The following is a 22,252-nucleotide window of genomic DNA, read 5'->3' as shown; positions in this document are numbered from 1 at the left end:
GTGTTCCACCAGTTCCGCGCTGTGTTCCACCAGTTCCGCGCTGTGTTATCTGACTCCAGCATCAGCAGTTCTTACGATTTCTAGGTGCTGGTGGAGAGTTGCTTTTCAGACTGGAGGCCTGTGACCAGTGGTGTGCCACAAGAATCAAAGCAGATTGACTGCTATTTGTCATTTATATAATTGGTTTGAATGTGAACAAAGGAGGTATAGTTAATAATTTGCAGACAACACCAAAATTGGTGGTGTACTGGGTGGCAAAGGAGGTTAGCTGAGAGTACGATGGGACTTTGATCAGATGGGCTGAGGAGGGGCAGATGCTTTAGTTAAATGTGAGATATTGCATTTTGGAAGGCAAATCAGAGCAGGATGTATACACTAATGGTAAGGTCCTTGGGAGTGTTGCTGAACAAAGGGACCTTGGAGTGCAGTTTCATAGTTCCTTGAAATTGGGAGTCACAGATAGACAGGATTGTGAAGACGTCAGTGAAGACGTCATTTGGTATGCCTGCCTTTATTGGTCAGCGCATTGAGTACAGGAGTGTACTGGAATGTCAGAGGCTGAGGGATTATCTTACAGAAGTTTATAAAATCATGAATGGCATGATTAGGGTGATTTGCAAAGATCTTTTTCCCCAGGTAGAGGAGTCCAAAACTGGAGGATGCATGTTTAAGGTAAGAGGAGAAAGATTTAAAAGAGACCGAAGGGTCAAAGTTTCAGACGCAGGGTGGTGCATATATCGAATGAGCTGCCAGAGGAAGTGGTGGAGGCTGGTATAGTTACAACATTTAATAGACATCTGGATGAGTATTTGAATAGTAAGGGTTTAGAGGGATATGGGCCAAATGGGACTAGATTAATTTAGGGTACCTGGTTGTAATGGACAAGTTGGACTGAAGGGTCTGTTTCTGTGCTGTACAGCTGTATGACTCCATGACATAAAGAGGTAGCATGAAACCCAGGTTGTGTTGTTCCCAGGCTGGAACTGGAGATGTGTACTTGTGCTTGTCTGGTCTGATCTGATCTGGAGTGGAGGTGTGCACCAATGCAGGTCTGGAGTTGAGGTGTGCACCTGTACTGGGCCTGGGCTGGAACAGGATGTGGACCAGAATGTAGGTGTGGTGGAGGTCTGTAATACACCAGTTGCTGCTGTGAAAATGTGAGTCTCTGTATTGGAGACTGTTTATTGCTAAAAAGGCAATGAATGAACCATGTAGTTATTATGAGTTTTATTCTCTAACCAAGTATTTTTAGGAAATAAACTCAAACCAAACTTATTTAGTTCAACCAATATTCTAAAATTAATTTGACTACGCACCTCTGTTGCTTATTCAAATTTGTAACTTATAGTTATAGTATGATGTATTATTTATATATTTATCTATAATATGTAAGCTTTAGTAATTGTGTGCTTAATCTCACCATGCTATCTTAGAGGTTTTGTTTTTGCTGGCACTGAGATCAGATTAACTTTTAAGTCCTTTTTGATGTTTTAGTTCATGGGCTCTGGGCATCCCTGGCAAGGCCAGCTTTTGTTTCCCATCCCTAATTGCTCTTGAGAAGGTATTGGTGAGTTAAAATAGGGTCATACGGAAAAAAAAAACTTGCCAAACATTGCCATGTTAACCACAATAAAAGACAAAGTGAAAACTAATGGTTCTACCCACACTTCGTCTAATAATTACACCTGCACGAAGTGGCTTAATTCCATTTGCATTAACTACAGAGCACCTCAAGTGCTGTAATTTCACAATTCCTTATCGTTTAAAAAAAGAATTGGACCTTTTCGCCTTCAGCCACTCGCACTCCTGCTTCTAACTGATCTAAAGTTATTAGGAAATAAGTGTTGATTTTTGAATGAAATTATCAATTTTGAGTTTGTTATCAGGTGTCACATGAAATTGGGTTAAAATGAGCCAAATTCATTCCATTTAGAAGCTTGTCCAGTGAAAAGATGTGTGTCTTGTTGACCTGGAATTGTTCAGTCTCACGATCATTTCTTCAGAATCCTCAAATGACGTTACCCAGCTATGGTCTCACTTTACCCCTGCATCCTGTTCGTTGTTTGGTATTTGCACTCCTTAAGTCACCAATTGCGTCCTTTGTCTCTGATTGTGGTGGTCTGTCATTTCTCAACCTCCTCCATGACTGGATAAGGATATAAAGATGTTTAATCACTGTTCTTCTCCGTAGCAGTGAATCTCAACATGAGCAGTGATAAAGATGTTAGAATTGACTTGGTGCTATATGAAGGAAAAGAAAATATTCACTTGATTCCTGTTCGTCATCATTATCTATTTTCCCTGTTATAAATGCTTATTTGAATGTTTGTTGAGAGCAGTGTCAGACTTGCTGATCCTCATGTAACCATTGTCTGGGTTCACATATCAGTGATGATCACTTTGCTTAGGACTGGATGATGGAGGCTGCTCAGCATGTGTGTAATCATATCCCAGCAAGGAATTCTCGAGAGAAGAAAACTCAAAAAATGAAAGGAAAAGTAAAAGTAACTTCAGGTCACTTATTTGAACAAGCCAGTTGGCATTTGTTCTCTGATTTCCAAGGAAAGTCTTGGAGAACAGAAAATCTAATCCTATGTCATTGTCAGTCTTCATCTGCTGCTATTTTTATGTTATCTGGTTTGTCTTGTACACATTTATTTTCAGGATGTGATTTGTATTTCTTTTCTCCAGTGAGGAAGTGTGTAAGCGAGGGTTCACTGTGATAGTTGACATGCGTGGATCCAAGTGGGACTCCATTAAACCGCTGCTGAAGATTCTACAGGAATCGTTTCCTGGCTGTATTCATGTTGCACTGATCATCAAGCCAGACAATTTCTGGCAGAAGCAAAGGACTAACTTTGGCAGTTCTAAATTCGAATTTGAGGTATTTTCAAATATAAATATTAGACTAATTATGAAAAGAATCTTTGACTTGTTGCTCTGCTTCTAAAATAACTATTTTGCCCACACCATTTAAATGTGGTTTCTTCCACATACTAAGCTTGAAAAGCTAGTTTTAGGTTTCAGTCATGCTGAAAAGGACAAAATAATTTTGATTATGAGAGAAAATGACAGAGTTTCTAAATATATTTTGTGCGAACATATCCATTAATCTCATACCGTGATATAACTCTTTGACCTAGGTAAACAAAGCTTAGGAGAAGTTTAAAAACTTTTTGTTCCATGAGTTGTTGAGACAATGCTAGTGTGCTGGAGGACTAATTAATGAACTTCCTCTGATGAATGATGTTGCTTTATACTCTGTTTGATTATAACATTTTACTCAAAAAGACTCGGACTCAGTCCTCAGGACACATGCTTCTCAGTTGAGCGTGATAATGTAAAATTATGTTCAGTTCATTGTGCTCCCCACTGGAATGTAACAGTTAATTTTGTATTAGCTGGTTTTACACAACTCTTTTTAGTCAATAGATGCTGCAGGGCAGGCCTCCCATGGCTCGTAGCTGTAACGCTGAAGTAAACCTGTTATTTTCAAGACTAATAGCAAAGGAGAAGTGTTTGTCGCTTGAATGTGCTCACTGCAAAGTCTCTTTGAGGCTACTAAAATGCAGGAGTTTTGTTTTCTATTGTAATGTTATAATCCAGCATATCAAGTATTGCAGGGGCATCAAGAAGTAATGTCAGCAAGTAAATCCAGAATTTAATCCTGGTACCCCAAACCTTCCCATGCTGTTTTAAATTATCTCTTCTTCATTATGGTGAACAATTGTAGGATCTGTACATAAATGCAACAATATGAAAAATCTAGCTCGTAGCATACGGACAACATGAAAAGGAGTCCCCTTTAACCCTATTCTTAAAATTTGGGTTTTTTTTTTGCCTGATGTTTCCAATTAAATTAATTATAAGCTTTCTACAGAAAAGAGACATAAGGTAAAGTTTAAATTGGGGGCCAGCATTTAAATAAGTAAAAAATAGCTGCAATGGCAACTTCATGTTACTTCATTTTCCTAACAAATAAAAATCATTCAAAGTTTAGAAGGTTATATTACTTTTTAATCAATTCTTTACATTAAATCTGCAATGTACCTTTTATGCATTACAATTTTTAGAAATGCTCCAAAATGCTGCACCCATTTGCCTAATCCATCACTACATGGTGTTATTCCTGTTTTGAAACAAGCCACCCTGTGTATTTGTAAAGTGAAAACCAGACATTTTCCACAGTATTGTTGATGAATTTTTAGATGTTACTTTTCAACAATAAGTCCTGTAATTTTCCTTTTTCCATTCATAATTTTGCTTTCTAAATATATTTCCTTGCTTTCTCTCACTGTATAGCAGAGATGAAAAGGCTCTTGAGTCCCAACTGTGAAAAGCGTAAAGCATGCATTGTACTAGAATGAATGGAAGTTGATCTCAGTTGATGCCAGGGCTATATTATGTGTACAACTAAAACGTAATCTTCACTACTGACTAATTGAGTAGCATGGATAATGTGTTTTTTGTTCTGTCTATGTTTAGACTAATATGGTGTCCATAGAAGGCCTTACCAAAGTTGTTGACCCATCCCAGCTCACTCCTGAGTTTGATGGCTGTCTCGAGTACAACCATGAGGAGTGGATTGAGATCCATGTGGCCTTTGAAGACTTCATAAGCAATGCATCACACATGTTGTCCAGATTGGAAGAACTGCAGGAGATGCTAGCTAAAAAAGACTTCCCTCAGGACTTGGATGGAGCTAGAAAAATGATTGATGAGCATACACTACTGAAGAAGAAAGTCATCAAAGCTCCAATTGAAGAGCTGGACCTAGAAGGGCAAAAATTGCTGCAGCGAATTCAAAGTAGTGAAAGTTTTCCCCATAAGAACTCTGTATCAGGGAATGCAGACTTTCAGGGCCTTGTACCAAAAGTGTCCAGTATGCTGGACAGACTGCACTCAACCAGGCAGCATCTGCATCAGATGTGGCATATACGCAAGGTGAAACTGGATCAGTGCTTCCAGCTTAGGCTCTTTGAACAAGATGCAGAAAAGGTGAGGTCAATAAACAATTCAGCATGCATAACAACTGCCATTGGTCTTGGAATAATTATGGTATTTCTCAACAACATTAATGAATTTAATTTGAAATTTAATATGTAAAAATCATTAGTAAGTACTTGAAGAAACAAAGCTGTACAAATTGAATGTCATTTTAATTAATTAGTCAGAATAATTATGAGAATACTGTGCTATGGAGATGTACATCTCTTTCTCCCTTATATTGACTGACATTTCAGTGCAGTACTGATGGGGTGCTCCATTGTCAGAATGGTATCTTTTGAATGAGTTATTAAAGTGGGGTCCTGTTTCCCTGTGTAGGTGCTGTCCTTCAAATAAGAGCAGGTGAGTACTTATGGCCAAAAATAGATTTAGAGCATTATTAAATAGATTAACAGGTTTCTTGTGTACTTTGCTTTAAGAGGATATTTTATATAATTCACTGCCATGTGCTTTGGGATTTCTTGAGGGTATGGTAAGCACTTTATTTCCTTTTTAATATATATTGTGTATACATGAAAATTAAAATATAATTTCCAACAATCTCTCCAAGATAATGAATGGATTTAAGCAGCCAGGGCCTGAGTGCTGCCAATAGGGTGTCAACTACAACCATTTAACAAATGGTAAATTCTTAACAATGTAAGAGCTATTTCAAATCGTGGTTGCAGAAGAAGGGAGAAAGCAAATCTTTGACTAGTCACAGTAAAGGAACAGGAATAAAGCATTAGCCTTTCAAATCTGTTGTGCTATTCATTTAAATCCTGGCGAGTTTGTATCTTAACTCCATGTAGCTACCTTAATTCCATAAGGCTGGTAAAAACAAATTTATTTATCTTGAAATTTTCAAGTGATATTGTTTCAACAGCTTTTTCATAGAAAATGTTCCAGATTTCCTGATACCTTTTTACAGAGAAGTACTTCCAGATGATGTTAACAAACCCTATAATTTTTAAGGTTTATGTGGATTTTCCCACTGAAGGAAATAGTTTTATTTGATCTAATCTTAATAATTTTTTTAACCATCTTAAAACCCTCTTTATGTATAGAATCCTTTATCTTCTGAACTAAAGGCCTAATTTAACATTCTGAATCTCTGCTGTACTTCCTTGTAAGATTTATGTATCTTTGCTGAAGTGTGATACTCTGAACTAAATGTAGTGCTTAAATGGACTTTCACCAGAACTTTAAATAACAGTAATAAACCTTTCACCCCTGTGTATTCCAGCTCCCTGCCCTTTGTATTCTGACCATTTTGAGATAAAGGTGAACGTTCAATCGTCTTTTAATTACATTTTTCACTTGTTCATTAGCTTTTATTGATTGCTGCACTTAGATCCCTAAATCATCATCACAATTCCGAGCTCCTCATTTTTAGAAAATACTCTGTCATGGGTCCGAAATGAATGAGGTCATGCTTTGTTTAGTTGACCTCCACCTGCATAGATTTTTCCATCCACTCATGTAAAAAGCTGCTTTGCAATAGTCTTCTCCTATTTGCACTGTTTACTGTGCCACCTAATTTGGTGTTAAACTTGGATGCAGGATTTCTAATCCTTGATCTGCATCACTTTCAAATATAGTTGAAAGGTGAGGTCATTCCTTAGTTCCCTGTGGGACACCGAAAGTTGCATGCTACCAATTTAAGTATGTATCTATTATCTGTACTCTGTCTCTGACCCCCTAACCAATTTAAATTTTAATTGAAAATTGTAAAACAAACGGAATGTTTAAAAATACTTTTTAAACTCATCAGTTAAGGAAAGGAATGTGCTACTACTTGAACAGCTCAAGTACCTGGAGAGTACTGATTTTCATGGTGACAGTTAAGTTTGACCTTCCCATTCTAACATAGTACCATTTATTGGCAACACAAGGGAACCTTTAGGCATCTTATCATGGTATAGGAAACGTTTCAGTTGAATGTCACCATGAAATATGCAGTGCATGTCATGGTTTTAATAAATTACCAGTTGATGTCCATTCGAGCTGAGCAAGATTAAGTAGGGCTTGAAGGAAGCCTAGAAGCCAGGAGATATCTAAATCAGAGCTTGCAGTCGCAGTTAAGTCACTGTTTTCAAGTTATTTTAAACTTTTTAAACTTGCCTTACAGATCACTGTGTCCACCGTTTTTGTAGAAGCTATTGATGTAGAATTGCCTTATTTTAAAATCTGGGCTTGGGATTTATTAGATAACTTTACTTAAGAGCTAATACATTGATAAATGACCACTTTCTGTGCCTTACCATTCTGTGGTCCTCATTGCAATCTCCTGTCTACCACAATGTTGTAGTGCCTCCACTGCATTGCCTCTCTCTGTTGCTCAATGCACTAATTAATCCAGGATGTAAAGAGCCTTTAGCATGCTGTTAACCAATGATACTACCCACTATCCTGCAGCAACATTTGGTTCTTGGTGTTGGTTATTTAAGGTATGTATTGCAGCAGTATGGTTGCAAGAAAACAAACATGCATTAAATGATGGAAACCTGAAATGAAAAACATAATTATAGCCAGTAGCTCAGCAGGTAACAGTGGTGATTGGATTGTGCAGGTTTAATGTAGGCTTGTAAAGGTTACCTTAAAGCTTTAAGTGACTGAATGGTAGGATCATGGCATCTGTGTCTTGTAGTATGGTGTGTGTGGTTTTGATAGCAAAGAAGCTTAGGAGACTGAGCAGTTAAATTTGAACAGATTTCCAAGTGTTGAAAAGACCTCAGTAACGCAAGATGAGCAATACGCTCTGATGCTGAAATGTGTCCATTGTTGTGGCCAGGGACATTAGCAGTCCTGAAAGAAGCAGATTAGGTGGATGATAAGAGCATTGGCAGAATCCTGCCTAACTCTAGATAATTGTATTTTTTTTCTTTGATATATTCTGTTCTCCAGCAGTATTATGCCAATTTTGATTGCAAAGCAGTTCCTCCCACAATTGTTTGAGAGTATACTGTAGTATATACGCATATCTATGAATTGTATAAATATTTAGGAATTTTCTCTAGACCTTGTTTGGCAGTGTCAGGCTTTTTTCAGTGCTAGCGCACACTCAGCCTGCGATAGAAAGTTCTTAGGCAATAAACTGAGGTGCTGTTTGTCTTCATAGCTGACATCATAGGTTTTTTGCAAATGTTTAAACATTTGCAGCGTATTTCTTTCAGTGTCCTGGCCGACATTTATTAGCCAGCAACACCCAGAAATGGATTACCAATCATTTACCTAATTTCTGTTGTGGGATTTTACATAATAAAAATTGACCACTGGGTTTTCCTACATTATATTTGATGGTGAAGTACTTGAAGGCATTCCCAAGGTATGAAAGTCATTGTGTATTGGAAGTTATAGCTTTGATCTTTACTTGACCACACATTACATGACCACATATGCCCAAATCAAGTTTGTTTAATTGTGTAGATGCTAGTGTTGCGAATCTCAGATGGCTAATTATTTGACCTATAGATGTTGAGCTCTGTGTAGGAGCTTAGTAGCGTAAAGCAATTTTGGTGCAAAGAGACATCGCAGACTCTCTTTTGGCCTTGGTTGTCAAATAACAGCCTATAGCATGGGACTCTTCTGATTGTTGGATCAGGCATGTCAACACCACCTGCAAACATTGGATATTATGCTCTATTTTGAGTAGTCAAAGCAAGTGTAAATAGTGGTTGGTAATAAGCTGTCAGCATTTGTTTGAAACTCCTTGAAACATTGTACCATAACTTATTTTTAAACAGTAATATGATTAATAACATTTGCTAAAAGATAGGATTGATCTTGAAACTTTAATTAGATTTTTAAAGCTAAGGTTTAAAGATATTTTCAAAAGCAAATTGGAATTTTTAGCTTCTACCTTCACACCATATGTATGCCCCAATCTCTAATTTACTCTGTATACGTTGTTTTAAGTGATCTTATTTAAGTTTCTTTTCTTGGATGGTGGGGAGGGTGAATGGTTTCAAACAAATCCTTTACTTTGGTTGGTTCTTGGAGAACCTGGTGACATCACTTCAGCCCTATACTGTGACTCCTCAGTCATAAGCTCTGTGATCATTTGCAGTACAACTGCATGACGCTGGAAGTGAAATACCTGCTAGAGATGCCACTACATCACTCAATGAGATTGAATTCCTGGTCAGCAACAAGTTGAAAGACAGCAAATTTGACAATCTAGAACGTCCTTATCATGTTATTGAATTATCATCTTTGTGTGCTTCAGTACTGGAATGGAACTTGAATTCACCATCTTCTGAAACGAGGATACTACCAACTGAGCTAATCCTTTACGTTTACGTGCATGCACGTGTGTGTAGGTTCAGCTGTTTCCCCAGATCATGCAATACTGCAGTGTGTGAAGCATGCGTGTATTTGAAATATTTACTGCTTCAAAGTAATTCACATAATCTTCACATTATTGATTCCTTTCCTGTACTTTTGGACAATAGGTTGAAGAAGTCAAATCCCTTTAGATTTTCATGATTCCACAGTTGCTATGTATGCATTGTACTGTTGCCAAACTTCCATCATAAAAAGTGTTCATTAAGTGCCTGATAAAATTACCTGTTTTTATTCAAGCAATTTGTTTACAAAAAAAAGATAAGGAAGTGTATGCTCTTAAATTTGACTGGTCCATTTTGCGTGCTGTGCTTTCTATGTTTACAGTCATTCGTGTCCAGTAACTTACAGGTAACCGGTTGTATCTCATGATGTATTATTTCATTAAACTAATTGAGTTTCCATGTGTTTAATAAATATCCTGCTTCTATTCAGATGTTTGACTGGATCTCTCACAACAAAGGACTGTTTTTGAATAGCTATACAGAAATTGGAGCTACTCATCAGCATGCAATGGAACTTCAAACACAGCACAATCACTTTGCAATGAACTGCATGGTAAGGGCCAATAGCTGAGAAACAGTCAAATGTTAATGCAGTAGGTATTGCATTCCTTTTATTGACTTAGTAAAGAACTGTGATTAGTTTCATTAATGAATAAGCCAGATTTTTTTTAATCATTACTGTGAATCTTTTTAAGCATACTTTGACCAGCTTTTGTACTTTCAGTGCAAAATTAACAACATTCTTGCCCTATATTTTAATAGATGTTGTAGACATTGGTGGAATTTAACAATTGTGTTATGGCAGATTACTAACTTTGCCTGTTAATGAGCTCTACCTAGGCATTGACAGAGGACCCATCTTGTATGCAACAGTTGTTGTACAAACCATCTCAATCTATCTGTTAGGGAAAGAAATCTGCTGTCCTTACCTAGTTTTGCTTCCTTGTGACTCCAGACCCACAGTAATGTGGTTGACTCCTAACTGCCCTCTGAAATTGCCTAGCATATTACAAGCGCTAAAAGTTAGGACTGAAACTGGACTGACCACTTGGCTTCATTCTAGATACTGGAAATGACAATGGCAAATCCAGCCCTGTTGACTGTGCAAAGTTTTCCTCACTGACGTTTGGGGATTTGTGCCAGAATTGAATGAGCGCTGTCTCTGAGACTGATGAAGCAACAGCCTGTCTTGAAATTCCAACTTTCAGACAACTACTATCATCTCTAAGTCTGGTCTGTCACACGAGCAGGGCTGACTCACCAGTGATGGCGGCACAGTGCTATATGGTCAGGATAGAGTTACCCTTGCCATTCTGAACATAGACTTCTTGGAATCCTGAGTCATATTCGTCAGATCAAACATGGGCAAGAAAACTTGCTGATTACTTGGAAGGTCAGCACTGGTTCAGCGAAGAATGCAAGACAGCATGTCAGGAGCAACAACAAGCATACCTAACAATGAGGTACCAGCTCGATGAAGCAAAACATTGGGATACTTGCATGCCAAACAGCATCAAGTAAAGCGATCCCAAAGCCAATGAATCACACCTAACCTCTGCAGTCCTGTCACATCTGGTCATGAATGCTGGGGACAATTAAGTAACTCACTAGATGAGGAGAGGCTGTATAAAAATCCCTATCCTCAATGATGTGGAAGGCCAGTAAATTAGTGCTAAAACACAAGGCTGTGTCACACTTGTAACAATTTTCAGCCAGAAGTGCTGAATGCATGATTCATTGCAGCATCCTTCTGAGGTCTCCAGCATTGCAGTTGCCAGTCTATAATCATTTCTATTTATTTCATATGATATTCAGATGGATGCTACAAAAGGCTATGGACCCTGACAACATTTTGACAATAATGTTAAAGATTTGTGCTCCAGAACTAGCTGCACTCCTTGACTAGCTTTTCTGGTACAGCTACAACGTTTGCATCTACCTGGCAATGTGGAAAATTGGCCAGGTTTGTCCTGTGCAGGACAAATCCAAACTGACCAATTACTGCCCTATGAGTCTACTGTCAATCCTTAGCAAAGTGTTAAGCAACATTTGCACAACGTTAACCTGTTCATTGATGCTCAGTTTGCATTCTGCCTGGGCCACTTGGCTCATGATTTAATTAGAGCCTTAGTTCAAAAATTAACAAGACAGGTGAACTTCATGGTGAGATGAGAGTGACTGTTCTTGATATTAAAGGACATTTGACAGCGTGGCATCAAGGGACCCTAGAGGAATTGGAATCATTGGGAATCAAAGAGAAAAGTCTCTGCTGATTCTTGTCATATCTGCCGCATAGAAGATGGTTGTGGTCATTGGAAGTTGATCATCTCAGTCCCAGGACATCACTGCTAGAATTCTCCAGGGTAGTATCCGGAGCCCAACCATTTCCAGCTACTTCATCAGTGGGGGTGGCATGGTGGCACAGTGGTTAGCACTGCTGCCTTACAGGGACCTGGGTTCAATTCTACCCTTGGGCGACTGTCTGTGTGGAGTTTGCACATTCTCCCCGTGTCTGCATGGGTTTCCTCCCACAGTCGAGAGATGTGCAGGCTAGGTGGATTGGCCATGCTAAATTGCCCATAGTGTTCAGGGATGTGGAGATTGGGTGGGTTATAGGGGGATGGGTCAGTGTGGACTTGTTGGGCTGAAGGGCCTGTTTCCACACTGTAGGGATTCTGAGAGTCTATGACTGGCCGTCTGTTGTAAGGTCAGAAGTGGGTATGTTTGCTAATCATTACATGATGTTCAACACATTTTGAGATTTTTAAGACTCTGCAGCAGCTTGTGTTCACATGCAGCAAAACTTGGACAGCATCCAGGCAGAAGCTGATAAATGGCAAGTAGTATTTGCACCACACAAGTATCAGGCAATGCCCATTTCCAACATTGAAGTTCGGTGGTATTACCATTGCTGAACTATCAGCATCCCGGTGGTTACCATTGACCAGAAACTAAACTGAACTAGCTGTTTAACTACTCTGGCCACAATATCAGGTCAGAGGAAATCTGCAGAAGTAACTTTTTTCTCTTGACATCCTAATGTCTGTCTACCATCTACAAGGCACAAGCTAAGAGTGTGATGGAATGCCCTCCGTTTGACTGGATGGGTGCAGTTCCAACAATATTGAAGAATCTCAGCACCATACAGGAAAAGGCAGCCCACTTGATTGGCACTTGAGTGCCACCACCTTCCACATTCACCACCTTCTCTACTGATGCACACTAACACCCTGCTTACCATCTACAAGAGCCACGAGAGTAAGCCACCAAGGCTCTTTCAATATCATTTGCCAAAACCCCAACCCCCACCAGGTAGCAAGACAAGGGTGCTGGCAACGCCAAGACCTCCAAGACCCCTTCTAAGCTACAAGCTGTTTTGACTTGGACTTATATTGCTGTTCCTTCACTGTTGCTAGAATTCCCTCCCCAACAGAGGTGTGGGTTTTCCTACACTTCAAGGGCTGTATTTTTTCAAGAAGGCAGGTCACTGCCACGTACTCATGGGCAATTAGGGATGGGCAATAAATAATGCATGCCCAGTGGCACCCACATACCATGAATGAAAAAGAAAATGTATTAAAGAAATAGGTGGCTATTGTAATATTAAGTGCTGCGTTTAGCTCTGGATGTCTTAGATTTTGGTGTTAATATTTCTCTGGATATCTAACTATTGCTTGTAGAATTCTAGGCTGCAGTTGGAGTTCTGTCTGGTCCTCAAACATGTGTACAAAATAGAGGTATGTGTAACTGTAAGATTTTTAAAGTGCTTCACTTCCAGTTGGAGGCCTATTCTCCCGTGTGTTTGCATCTGATGGGTTGTGCACAATGTAGGCAAGTTAACTCAGCTAGTTAGGCAAATGGAGGAGGGAGTCAGGAGTCTAGTGTGCCAACCGGGCAGGGGTAAGAGGGATTGAGAAGCAGGTGGGCCTTCGATATGGGGAAGTGGTGAGTCAGTAGAGTGGGAATGGTTGGGGTGGCAAATGGCCTGCCTGTTTGGAGGGCATGGGGTCCAAGCAAGTCGCTGGGGTAGGGTTGGGGAGATATGAGGTGATTGAGTGAATGATTGACTGCCTTTGGGGCTGGCTGGATAAGTGACTGTCTGACTGATTGGGATGCTGGCCATCCTCGTGAGTTCAGTGACTCACTGGGGTGATTGGATGGTTGAGTGAGTGACTCTTGGTGTGTTCGCTGAGTATGTGACTGGAGGATAAAAGCCCGCAGTACAGATACTGGAGGTTTGAAATAAAAACAGAGAGTGGTGAAGAAATTGAGCTGGTCTAGCAACACTTGTGGAGAGAAAAACAGAGTTATCATTTTGGGTCTAGTATGACTGAGAACTGGCTGGGAGAGTGAGTGACTCAGTGGGAGGCTGGTTGGATGATGGGGACATTGTTGGCTGAGTGAACAACTAGACGAGTGAGTGACTGACTGACTGTCTGGGATTTGGGTGAGTGACTGACTGACAGAGCTAATAGATTGCTGGTTCACTGAGTGAGTTATGGACCGAGAGCTGAGTTGGGTGCAGTGTGTTTGAATGAATGGAATGATATCTGAGTGACTGCAGACTGGTGACTGTCCTGGGGTCTGGGTTTGTGGATGACTGGGGCTGGTGGATTGGTGCTTTCCTCTCCCAATATGTACAACCTATCTGCAAAGCATTCATTATTTGTAGTTTAAGGCAAGGAAAAATAATCATATTGTTGGTTTTAAAAAAAACAATATTTCATTTTCACCTCTAAAAATCTGTCAAGTAATACACTATTCAAAAGATAGAAGTAAAAGAAGATTAGCAATCCTATTATCTCACCCCAGCTGCTATTTTGTATCAGGCTGGTGGTTTAAGGAAGAAGCTATCATTTCAATATGTAAACATAACAGATTTGTCTAAATGAATTTCTATCCTCATATGGAGGGCAGGCCTTTTTGCTACTGGGCATGCAATCATCAATGATTATCCTGCAGAATGACTCAACTGGGCCTGTCTTCAGCCATAGATGTGAGTTGATTTACTGAATATTTCTCAAGATTTTTCCTCTACTAATGCTTGTCATAGAATCCCTACAGTGTGGAAACAGGCTATTGAGCCCACATTGACCCACCGAACAGCATTCCACCTAATCCCTGTTACCCCACATTTGCCATTGGCTAATCCACCTAGTCTGCACAACCCTAGACACTCTGGACCATTTAGCATGGCAAGTCCACTTAATCTGCACATCTCTGGAATGTGGGAGGACACCAGAGCACCTGGAGGAAATGCACGCAGACATGGTGAAAAATGTGTGAACTCCACACAGACAGTCATTCGTGTGGAATTGAACCTGGTCCCTGGTACTATGAAGTAGCAGTGCTAACCACTGTGCAAGTTATGTTCTTGTGCGCCTGCAATCTAACCTATTTCCAAATGGTAATGTGGCAGAGCGAGTGGATAACATTTAACTGAAGAGAGAGGAAGCCAGCTGCATGATTCCTTAATTATTTGAATTTGACAGCCAAATATGAACTATAGTTTTAAGAGTGCTCTCATGAGAAAAATTTGCTAAGTTTATACATTTTGAAAACTTAGAAGCAAGCAGCTGACTTAATTAAAATAGTTAAATGTTGATTTATTTTGTTATATCTAATTTAACATCCTCACTTGTTCATTTTTTGCTGTTACTGTGTATGATGCCATAAGTCATCTATTTCACTTAATGAAGAAATTTGGCTGTGACACAAGCTGCTTTTGCCTATAGCAGCAACATTTAAAAGACGTTTGGATAGGTACATGAACAGGAAAGATTTATAGGGATATGGGCCATTTGCAGGCAAGTGGAACTAGTTTAGTTTGGGAAACTGAAGGCTTTGTTTCCATGCTGTATGACTCTATAAGTACATTTGACGGTCTGTATGAGTTGGCTGCCATTTCGAATGTGACTCTATTCAACTGGAACAACAGTTTCGTAATATAAAAGGAAATACTGTGGATTCTGGAAAATGGAAAAATAACACGAAGTGCGAGATGTACTCAGCAGGTCTGGCAGCATCTATGGAGAGGGAAACAGAGTTAACTGTTAACTTAAAACATTAACTTTGTCTTTGTGTCCACAGATGCTGCTAGGCCAGCCACATTTATAATAGTGCTGAATCTAGATAGAACTATCATTTCAAATCCTAATAAATCTGTGTTTTTCATTAAGTTACTATGTTTGAGCATTCCTTATGATCAACAGCAAGACATTTGCCAATAAACCTGTATGCCTGCAGAACAGTGTTGTCTATTAATGTGAAATCTTTTGTGCAGTGAGTTTAGTGCCATTCAACGCCATTAAAATTGAGAAACTTCAAATGGCAAGAAATCCTAAAATGCTTCAAGTTAATATTCAATTTTTTACAGAAATGTAACACCTACTCTATAAAATGAGGTGCAATTATTGAAGCACATTGAACCTAATACCGCAATGAATACGTTTATGTGTGATAACGGAATAGGTTACAGTTTTGCAAATCATTCAAAGGTGGATGTTGCTTTAAGAAATGAAAAGTCTGGAATGCTTTCTGTTTGAAGGATACTGCTATGTTTTTGAGGATCTGCATTATTTTTTCAGTAGATGATAGGACCTTAGGAATGGGTCTTTAATCAGACATTAATGTCCACAACTTTTACCATTCAATTGCTGTTCAATTTTAAATAGTTTTATATGTGTAATGTACACTACCAATTTGGGCTTCACCATTGATGCAACGCAGTCACTTCTGCAGCCAGATGTTGTTATTGGTGCAGTTATAAAAGTTGTAGATTCTCATGCTTATACCTATAGCAGCGTTATTTATACTGCTAAGTACTGTCAACATTCACAACCTTCTGGATAATAAGTTTGATATAATTATTCATTATTACCATCTTTTTTGGGTTTTCCCCCTGTTTTTAAGTAAATGATTGACAGCGTTTTGTGTGATTTCTTCTGAGAGAAATGTAATTACTCAATAGGTCTGGCAGTATCTGTGAAGAGGGAAATAAAGTTAAATACCTGTGACCAATCATCTGATACTCTTTCACTTGCTCTGATAGTTTCTTGAAAGAAGGGGAAAGTTATTGATATGAATTTTTTAAAAATGCCTTGTTTCAACCTATGTGCCTGCCCTTTCCAACAGCCTGTCAGCATCTCCATGAACTTTATCACCATTTCCATAGTTCACAACATTTCCAGGTTTTATAACATGTGTAAATTTTCAAATTGTGCCCTGCATATCCCAGTGTGGATCATTAATCTATATTAAGAAAAACAATGATTGTGAAACTGACTTTTTGGGAACTCCAATGTGTATGTATGTCAAGTTTCAAAAAAGAACTATTCTCTACAGCCCTGACAGTCTGGAATTGCTGGGCCAATTCTTACAACCTCTTTGAAACAAGGTTATATGATGTTTGCAAATTTCCAGTCTTCTGGCACTTTCTCCGAATCTAAGGCAGACTGAAAATTTATGGCCAGTGCCCCTCCAATTACCGCCGCCACTTCCTTAAAATGCATTGGAAGCATTTCATTCCGTTCCAGTGTCTTGTCAACTTTAAGTTACCACCAGTGTACCCAACACTACTTCTTCATCAATTCTGAACCTTTCTAGTTAGAGATTCTTCCTCCCAGTCACAAAGCTAATTCCTGGGATGGCAGGACTGAAAAATGAAGAGGAACTGGATAGGTTAGAACAATATTCACCGGAGTATACAAGAATGAAGGGGGGATCTCATAGAAGCTTATAAAATTTTAACAGGACTAGACAGAATAAACGCAGGAAAAATGCTTTTAATGACCGGGAAGTCACAGTTTAAGGAGAGGCTGTTTAAGACTGAGATGAAGAGAAATTCCTTCAAGCAGAGAGGTGCCAGAAAACTGGAGGGTGGCTAATCTAGTGCCTTTGTTTAAGAAAGGTGGTAAGGAAAAGCCAGCAAACAATGGACTGATGAGCCTGACTTCAGTGGTGGATAAGTTGTTGCAGGGGATTCTGAGGGACAGGATTTTACATGTATTTGGAAATGCAAGAACTGATTAGGGATAGAGAACATGGCTTTGTGTGTGGGAAATCATGTGTCACTAATTTGGTTGAGTTTTTTTGCATAAATTTCAAAGAGGATTGATGAAGGCAGAGATTACACAGTGTGGAGCTGGAGGAACACAGCAGGCCAGGCAGCATCAGAGGAGCAGGAAAGTTTCCTGGTCAACTGCCAGCATCGGCAGTTCTTAGTATCTCCTGATGAAGGCAGAACAGTCAACCTTGTCTGTATAGACTTGAGCAAGGTGTTGGACAAGGTCCCACATGGTAAAATAGTTAGCAAAGTTACACCACATGGAATCCAGGGAGAGGTAGCCATTTGGATACAAAATTAGCTTGAAGGTAGGAGACAGACAAGAGTGGAAGATTATTTTTCGGACAGCGATGTGCTGCAAGAATCTGTGCTGGGTCCACTAATTTTTGTCATTTATATAAATGATTTGGATGTGAATAGAGGAGGAATGTTAGTGAGTCATAGAGATGTGCAGCATAGACCTTTCTGTCCAATATGTCCTTGCTGACCAGATATGCTGAACTGATCTGGTCCCATTTGTCAGCGTTTGGCCCATATCTTTCTAAGCCTTTTCCTATTCATGTAACCATGCTGATACCTTTTAGTATTGTTATTATACCAGCCTCCATCACCACCTCTGGAAGCTCATTCCATGCACTCTCACCACCCTCTGTAGGAGAGAGTTGCCCATTGGGTCTCTTTTAAATCTTCTGCCTCACACCTAGTTTAAGACTCCCCTATCCTGGGGAAAAGACCTTGGCTATTCACACTATCCATACCTCTCATGATTTTATAAATTTCTATAATGTTGCTCCTGTGCCTCCAAAGCTCCAGGGAAAATAGCCGCAGCCTATTCAGCCTTTCCCTACAGCTCAAACCCTCCAACCCTGGAGAACTGTAAATCTTTTCTGAACCCTTTCAAGTTTTACAACATCCTTGCTATGGCAGGGAGACCAGAATTGAACACAGTATTCCAAAAGTAGCCTGACCAATGTCCTGTACACCCACAATGTGACCTCCTATACTCAATGCATTGATCAATAAAGACAAGCATTCCAAACGCCACCTTCACCACCCTGTCTACCTGCAACACCACTTTCAAGGAACTGTGAGCCTGCACCACAAGGCCTCTTTGTTCAGCAACGCTTCCCAGGACCTTAGCATTAAGTGAATTAAGTCCTGCCCTGATTTACCTGACCAAAGTGCACCACTTCACATTTATCGAAATTAAACTCTATCTGCCATTCCAAGGCCCATTTGCCCATCAGATCAAGATCCTGTTGTGCTCTGAGGTAACCTTCTTTGCTGTCCACTAAACCACTTATTTTGGTGTTATCTGCAAACTTAGTAACCATACTTCCTGTATTCACTTCCAAATTATTTATATAAACCCGCAACATTGACTTTCCTGCTCCTCTGATGCTGCCTGACCTGCTGACTTCCTCCAGCTCCACACTGTATTGACTCTGACTCCAGCATCTGCAGGTCTTGCTATCTCCGAAAATTTACAAGGATGTTGCTAGGGTTGCAGGGTTTGAGCTATAAGGAGCGGCTGAATAGGCTGGGGCTATTTTCCTGGGAACGTCAGAGGCTGACAAGTGACTTTGTAGAGATTTTTAAAATCATGAGGTCATAGTTAAAGTGAATTGCTAAGATCTTTTTCCCAGAGTAGTGGAGACTTATTATTTCGTTACTTCTTATTTCTCTTGTTATGAAGTCAGTGTTCGTGATTTATGGCTGTCAAATTAAAGACAATGAGGAGAAATTAAAATGTCAGTACTGGAGGAAGGTATATTTTATTAGAAGGAATTTTAATGATCTACATCTTTACAAAGGAATTTGGTTAATTGTTGCGTGCAGGTGACTGTTTCTTGCAGAGACATGAGGCAATGGGAGTGTTTTTGACTTTTTGTACAAAGAGCTGGCTTGAAGTGTAGCTTCAATGGCTCCTTTCTGTGTTGTAAACCTGTCTTGTTCTGTGAGACTGGACCTTAATGCCTTGCATTATGAAATAGTAGAAACAGAAAAGTTTTGACCACAAAAGATAAAGCAGTTAATCATATATATAATCTAATCATACATTAGTAATGACAGATGTTCAAGCGGCTGTAATTTGGATTTTAAAAATGTCAAATTAGAAAGTTGTAAGTTAAAAGTAGCCACAATGGAGTTTGTAAAGCTGAGTTATGTATTCTAGGAGTTTGAATTTTTGGAGGAAATAACTGAGTTGTGCAAATGCAGTGGAGTATGCCAGCATGGATAAGAGGTTAGCTGTAGGAAGAAAATAGCTAATCAAAGTTTATCTTTTGGTTTGGAGAGATACAGACAGTTCATATCATAGCTCCTCTTTCTTGATCTCCCTCTTTTTTTTTGTGTGCATATTCTCCTTTTTTCAAAGAAATTATTTACTTGTGAAGAGGATTGGAAGCATTTCCAGTAGGACATAGGTTAGTAGATTGGTTGTATAAAATTTAATGGAGAGAAACAGGAAGCAATCTGTTTTAGGAGAGAATAGAGGAGGAATTGAATGTTTAATGGTAAAACTATAAGACCTTTATATGATTTTTTTAAGGTTTCTATTACAGTTTTTCCCAATGGGCAATTAGTGATAAGCAATAAATGCTGGCCTAGCCAATGATGCCCATACCCTGTGGATGAATAAAAGAAAATACATGATTGATATTAGTTTACATCAATTGTAATATCAAATGCATATGCTTTAGTTTGGAACTCAGATTTTTACCAAAGTGGCATATTTTAAATGGTACCAAGATCGCCTTAAATTGAACCCAATCGTGGTTGATATTCTAATTAGACAGTTGGAATACTGAAATATGGTGCAATACTGATCCACTCAGATATCATAAGCAGACTGTGGTTATTAAATGGTAATGTTCAAAATATATAACAGAAGAATTAGCTTCATTGCTTTATAACTTTTAGGTGTTCTATTTTTTCCATTTTAATGCTGTTTATGCTACTGTCTATTTGTTGGTTTCCAAATATTTTCTCTTCCATATTTTTTGCATCGTTGGGCTTTCTTTCTCCATGTTTTGTCTTATTGTTTCTATGTTCTATAATTTCTGGGAGGTAGTGCTTTTGATTAAATGTAGGAGGCAACACCAGTTTATCGCAAGGGGTAATGTTTTGAGCTGTCCAATAATTTTTGCTGTTGTTTTCAATCTGCCTTGTAATGTTATTTCTACAGCATCACCAACTGTTGCAAGGTTTTTCAAAGTGATTTACTAATATTAATTGTGCTCATTTCTTTCAATGCACAGCTTGGAACTTGGTCACATTTGTTGCTTTCATTGTATAGTAGTAGCTGGTGTGCAAGTGTTTGAATTTTTTCAGCAGGGACCCATTTCAAAAGTACACTGCAAATATTCCTAATATTTGCGTCTGGTCTTGCTTATGATTGACGGAACCACAGGATTGTAGTGGATGTTCAGACTTCATTATTTCAATTACAGTGGTGAGGTGTTCTTAATATTTGACTTCACTGTAAAAACACAGCTGTCTGTTCAGAGAAAGCCTGTTATATTCTAACACTAACTAACTACTTCAGTTGCTAATCTGAAGAAAGGTTCTGTGGGCTATGTGATAAAATTTTTAAGTAGCCTTTTTGTTTATATAGGTGTCAATTTCAGTTAACAAAAAAGAAATTTACATTTAACGATTTAATTCCCTGCCTTTGTTTAAAAAAGGTAGACAGTTAAATTCAGATTCTTCCAGAATACGTAAACTTTTGAATGTGAAGATGCATTTCATGCAGTTTTGCACCTATTCAAGCAGGCTACCATTTGGATACCGGATTGTTTATTCGACAAATTATTTTGTGTTTTTCCACAGAATGTATATGTAAACATCAACCGCATAATGTCAGTGGCCAATCGTTTACTGGAATCTAACCATTATGCCTCTCAGCAAATCAAGCAGATTGCCAGTCAGCTGGACCTGGAGTGGAAAGCATTTGCAGCAGCATTGGATGAACGTAGCACCTTGCTTGATATGTCTGCTGTCTTTCATCAGAAGGCGGAACAAGTCAGTAAATGCTCACAATTATGTATAACTGCTGTTTATATGGTCGGTGCACCACAAGTAATTAAATTGTTAAATATTTTCCATACTTTTTTGTGCAATGGATAGGTTCTTGTTGAGTCAGAAAATTTAATTTGGACAAGTTTAGATTAATACTGAAACATTCCTGCACCAAAAAAATTTAGGACAAAATTATTTCTTGCAAATTCTTCTAATCTAAGAACAGTTGTAAATGATTTCAAATTTCAGGTCCACTTCTCAATGGCATGATCTCTTAACCTTGCAAAGGACAAAAACTAATTTCAAATATAAACTTCAAATTTATTTTTAAAGAGTATGCTGTAGGGAATGATTAAAGATTGCTATTACCATTGATGAAAGGACGTTATTTGTATTGTTATTATCTCTGCATGTTGTTCATAAAACAATGGAATGATTACATTGAATACTTGTTTGGGGTGACCTCCATCAATTCAGTTAACTAGACATGCTCATTAACGGCCTTTGGAAGCTGCAATCTGTTTCGTACCCTTCTCCCAGTTATCTGGTAATTCAACATGTTAGGCTTGTTGGAAAATATTTGTAAATCTGGGTATTTTCAACAATAATTGATATGAGAACTGATACGTACAACAGCCTCGGATTTAAGTGTTCATTATATAGAACGTTAATCTTTTTACATAGTGCAGAGCTGGATGAACACAGCATGCCAAGCAGCATCATAAGAGCAGGAAGGCTGACGTTTCGGACCTGGACACTTCATCAGAAATGGGGGAAGGGAAGGGGGTTCTGAAATAAATAGGGAGAGAGTGGGAGGCGGATAGAAGATGGA

At 38.8% G+C, this 22,252-nt stretch overlaps 1 protein-coding gene across 1 annotated transcript in view; it reads left to right on the top strand.

The window, feature by feature from the left end:
• LOC109913658 (triple functional domain protein-like) overlaps positions 1-22,252 on the top strand; it is an 87,763-nt gene that overhangs the window by 46,957 nt on the left and 18,554 nt on the right. Inside the window, exons 6-9 of the mRNA XM_048608708.1 lie at positions 2,692-2,884; positions 4,486-4,998; positions 9,766-9,888; positions 21,232-21,423. Of these exons, the coding sequence (XP_048464665.1) occupies positions 2,692-2,884; positions 4,486-4,998; positions 9,766-9,888; positions 21,232-21,423 (1,021 nt within the window). The remainder of the gene's footprint in view (positions 1-2,691; positions 2,885-4,485; positions 4,999-9,765; positions 9,889-21,231; positions 21,424-22,252) is intronic.

The sequence above is a fragment of the Rhincodon typus genome, chromosome 2, assembly GCF_021869965.1.
Source record: "Rhincodon typus isolate 14 chromosome 2, sRhiTyp1.1, whole genome shotgun sequence".
Classification (NCBI taxonomy): domain Eukaryota; kingdom Metazoa; phylum Chordata; class Chondrichthyes; order Orectolobiformes; family Rhincodontidae; genus Rhincodon; species Rhincodon typus.
This window is presented reverse-complemented; position numbering and strand designations above follow the sequence as displayed.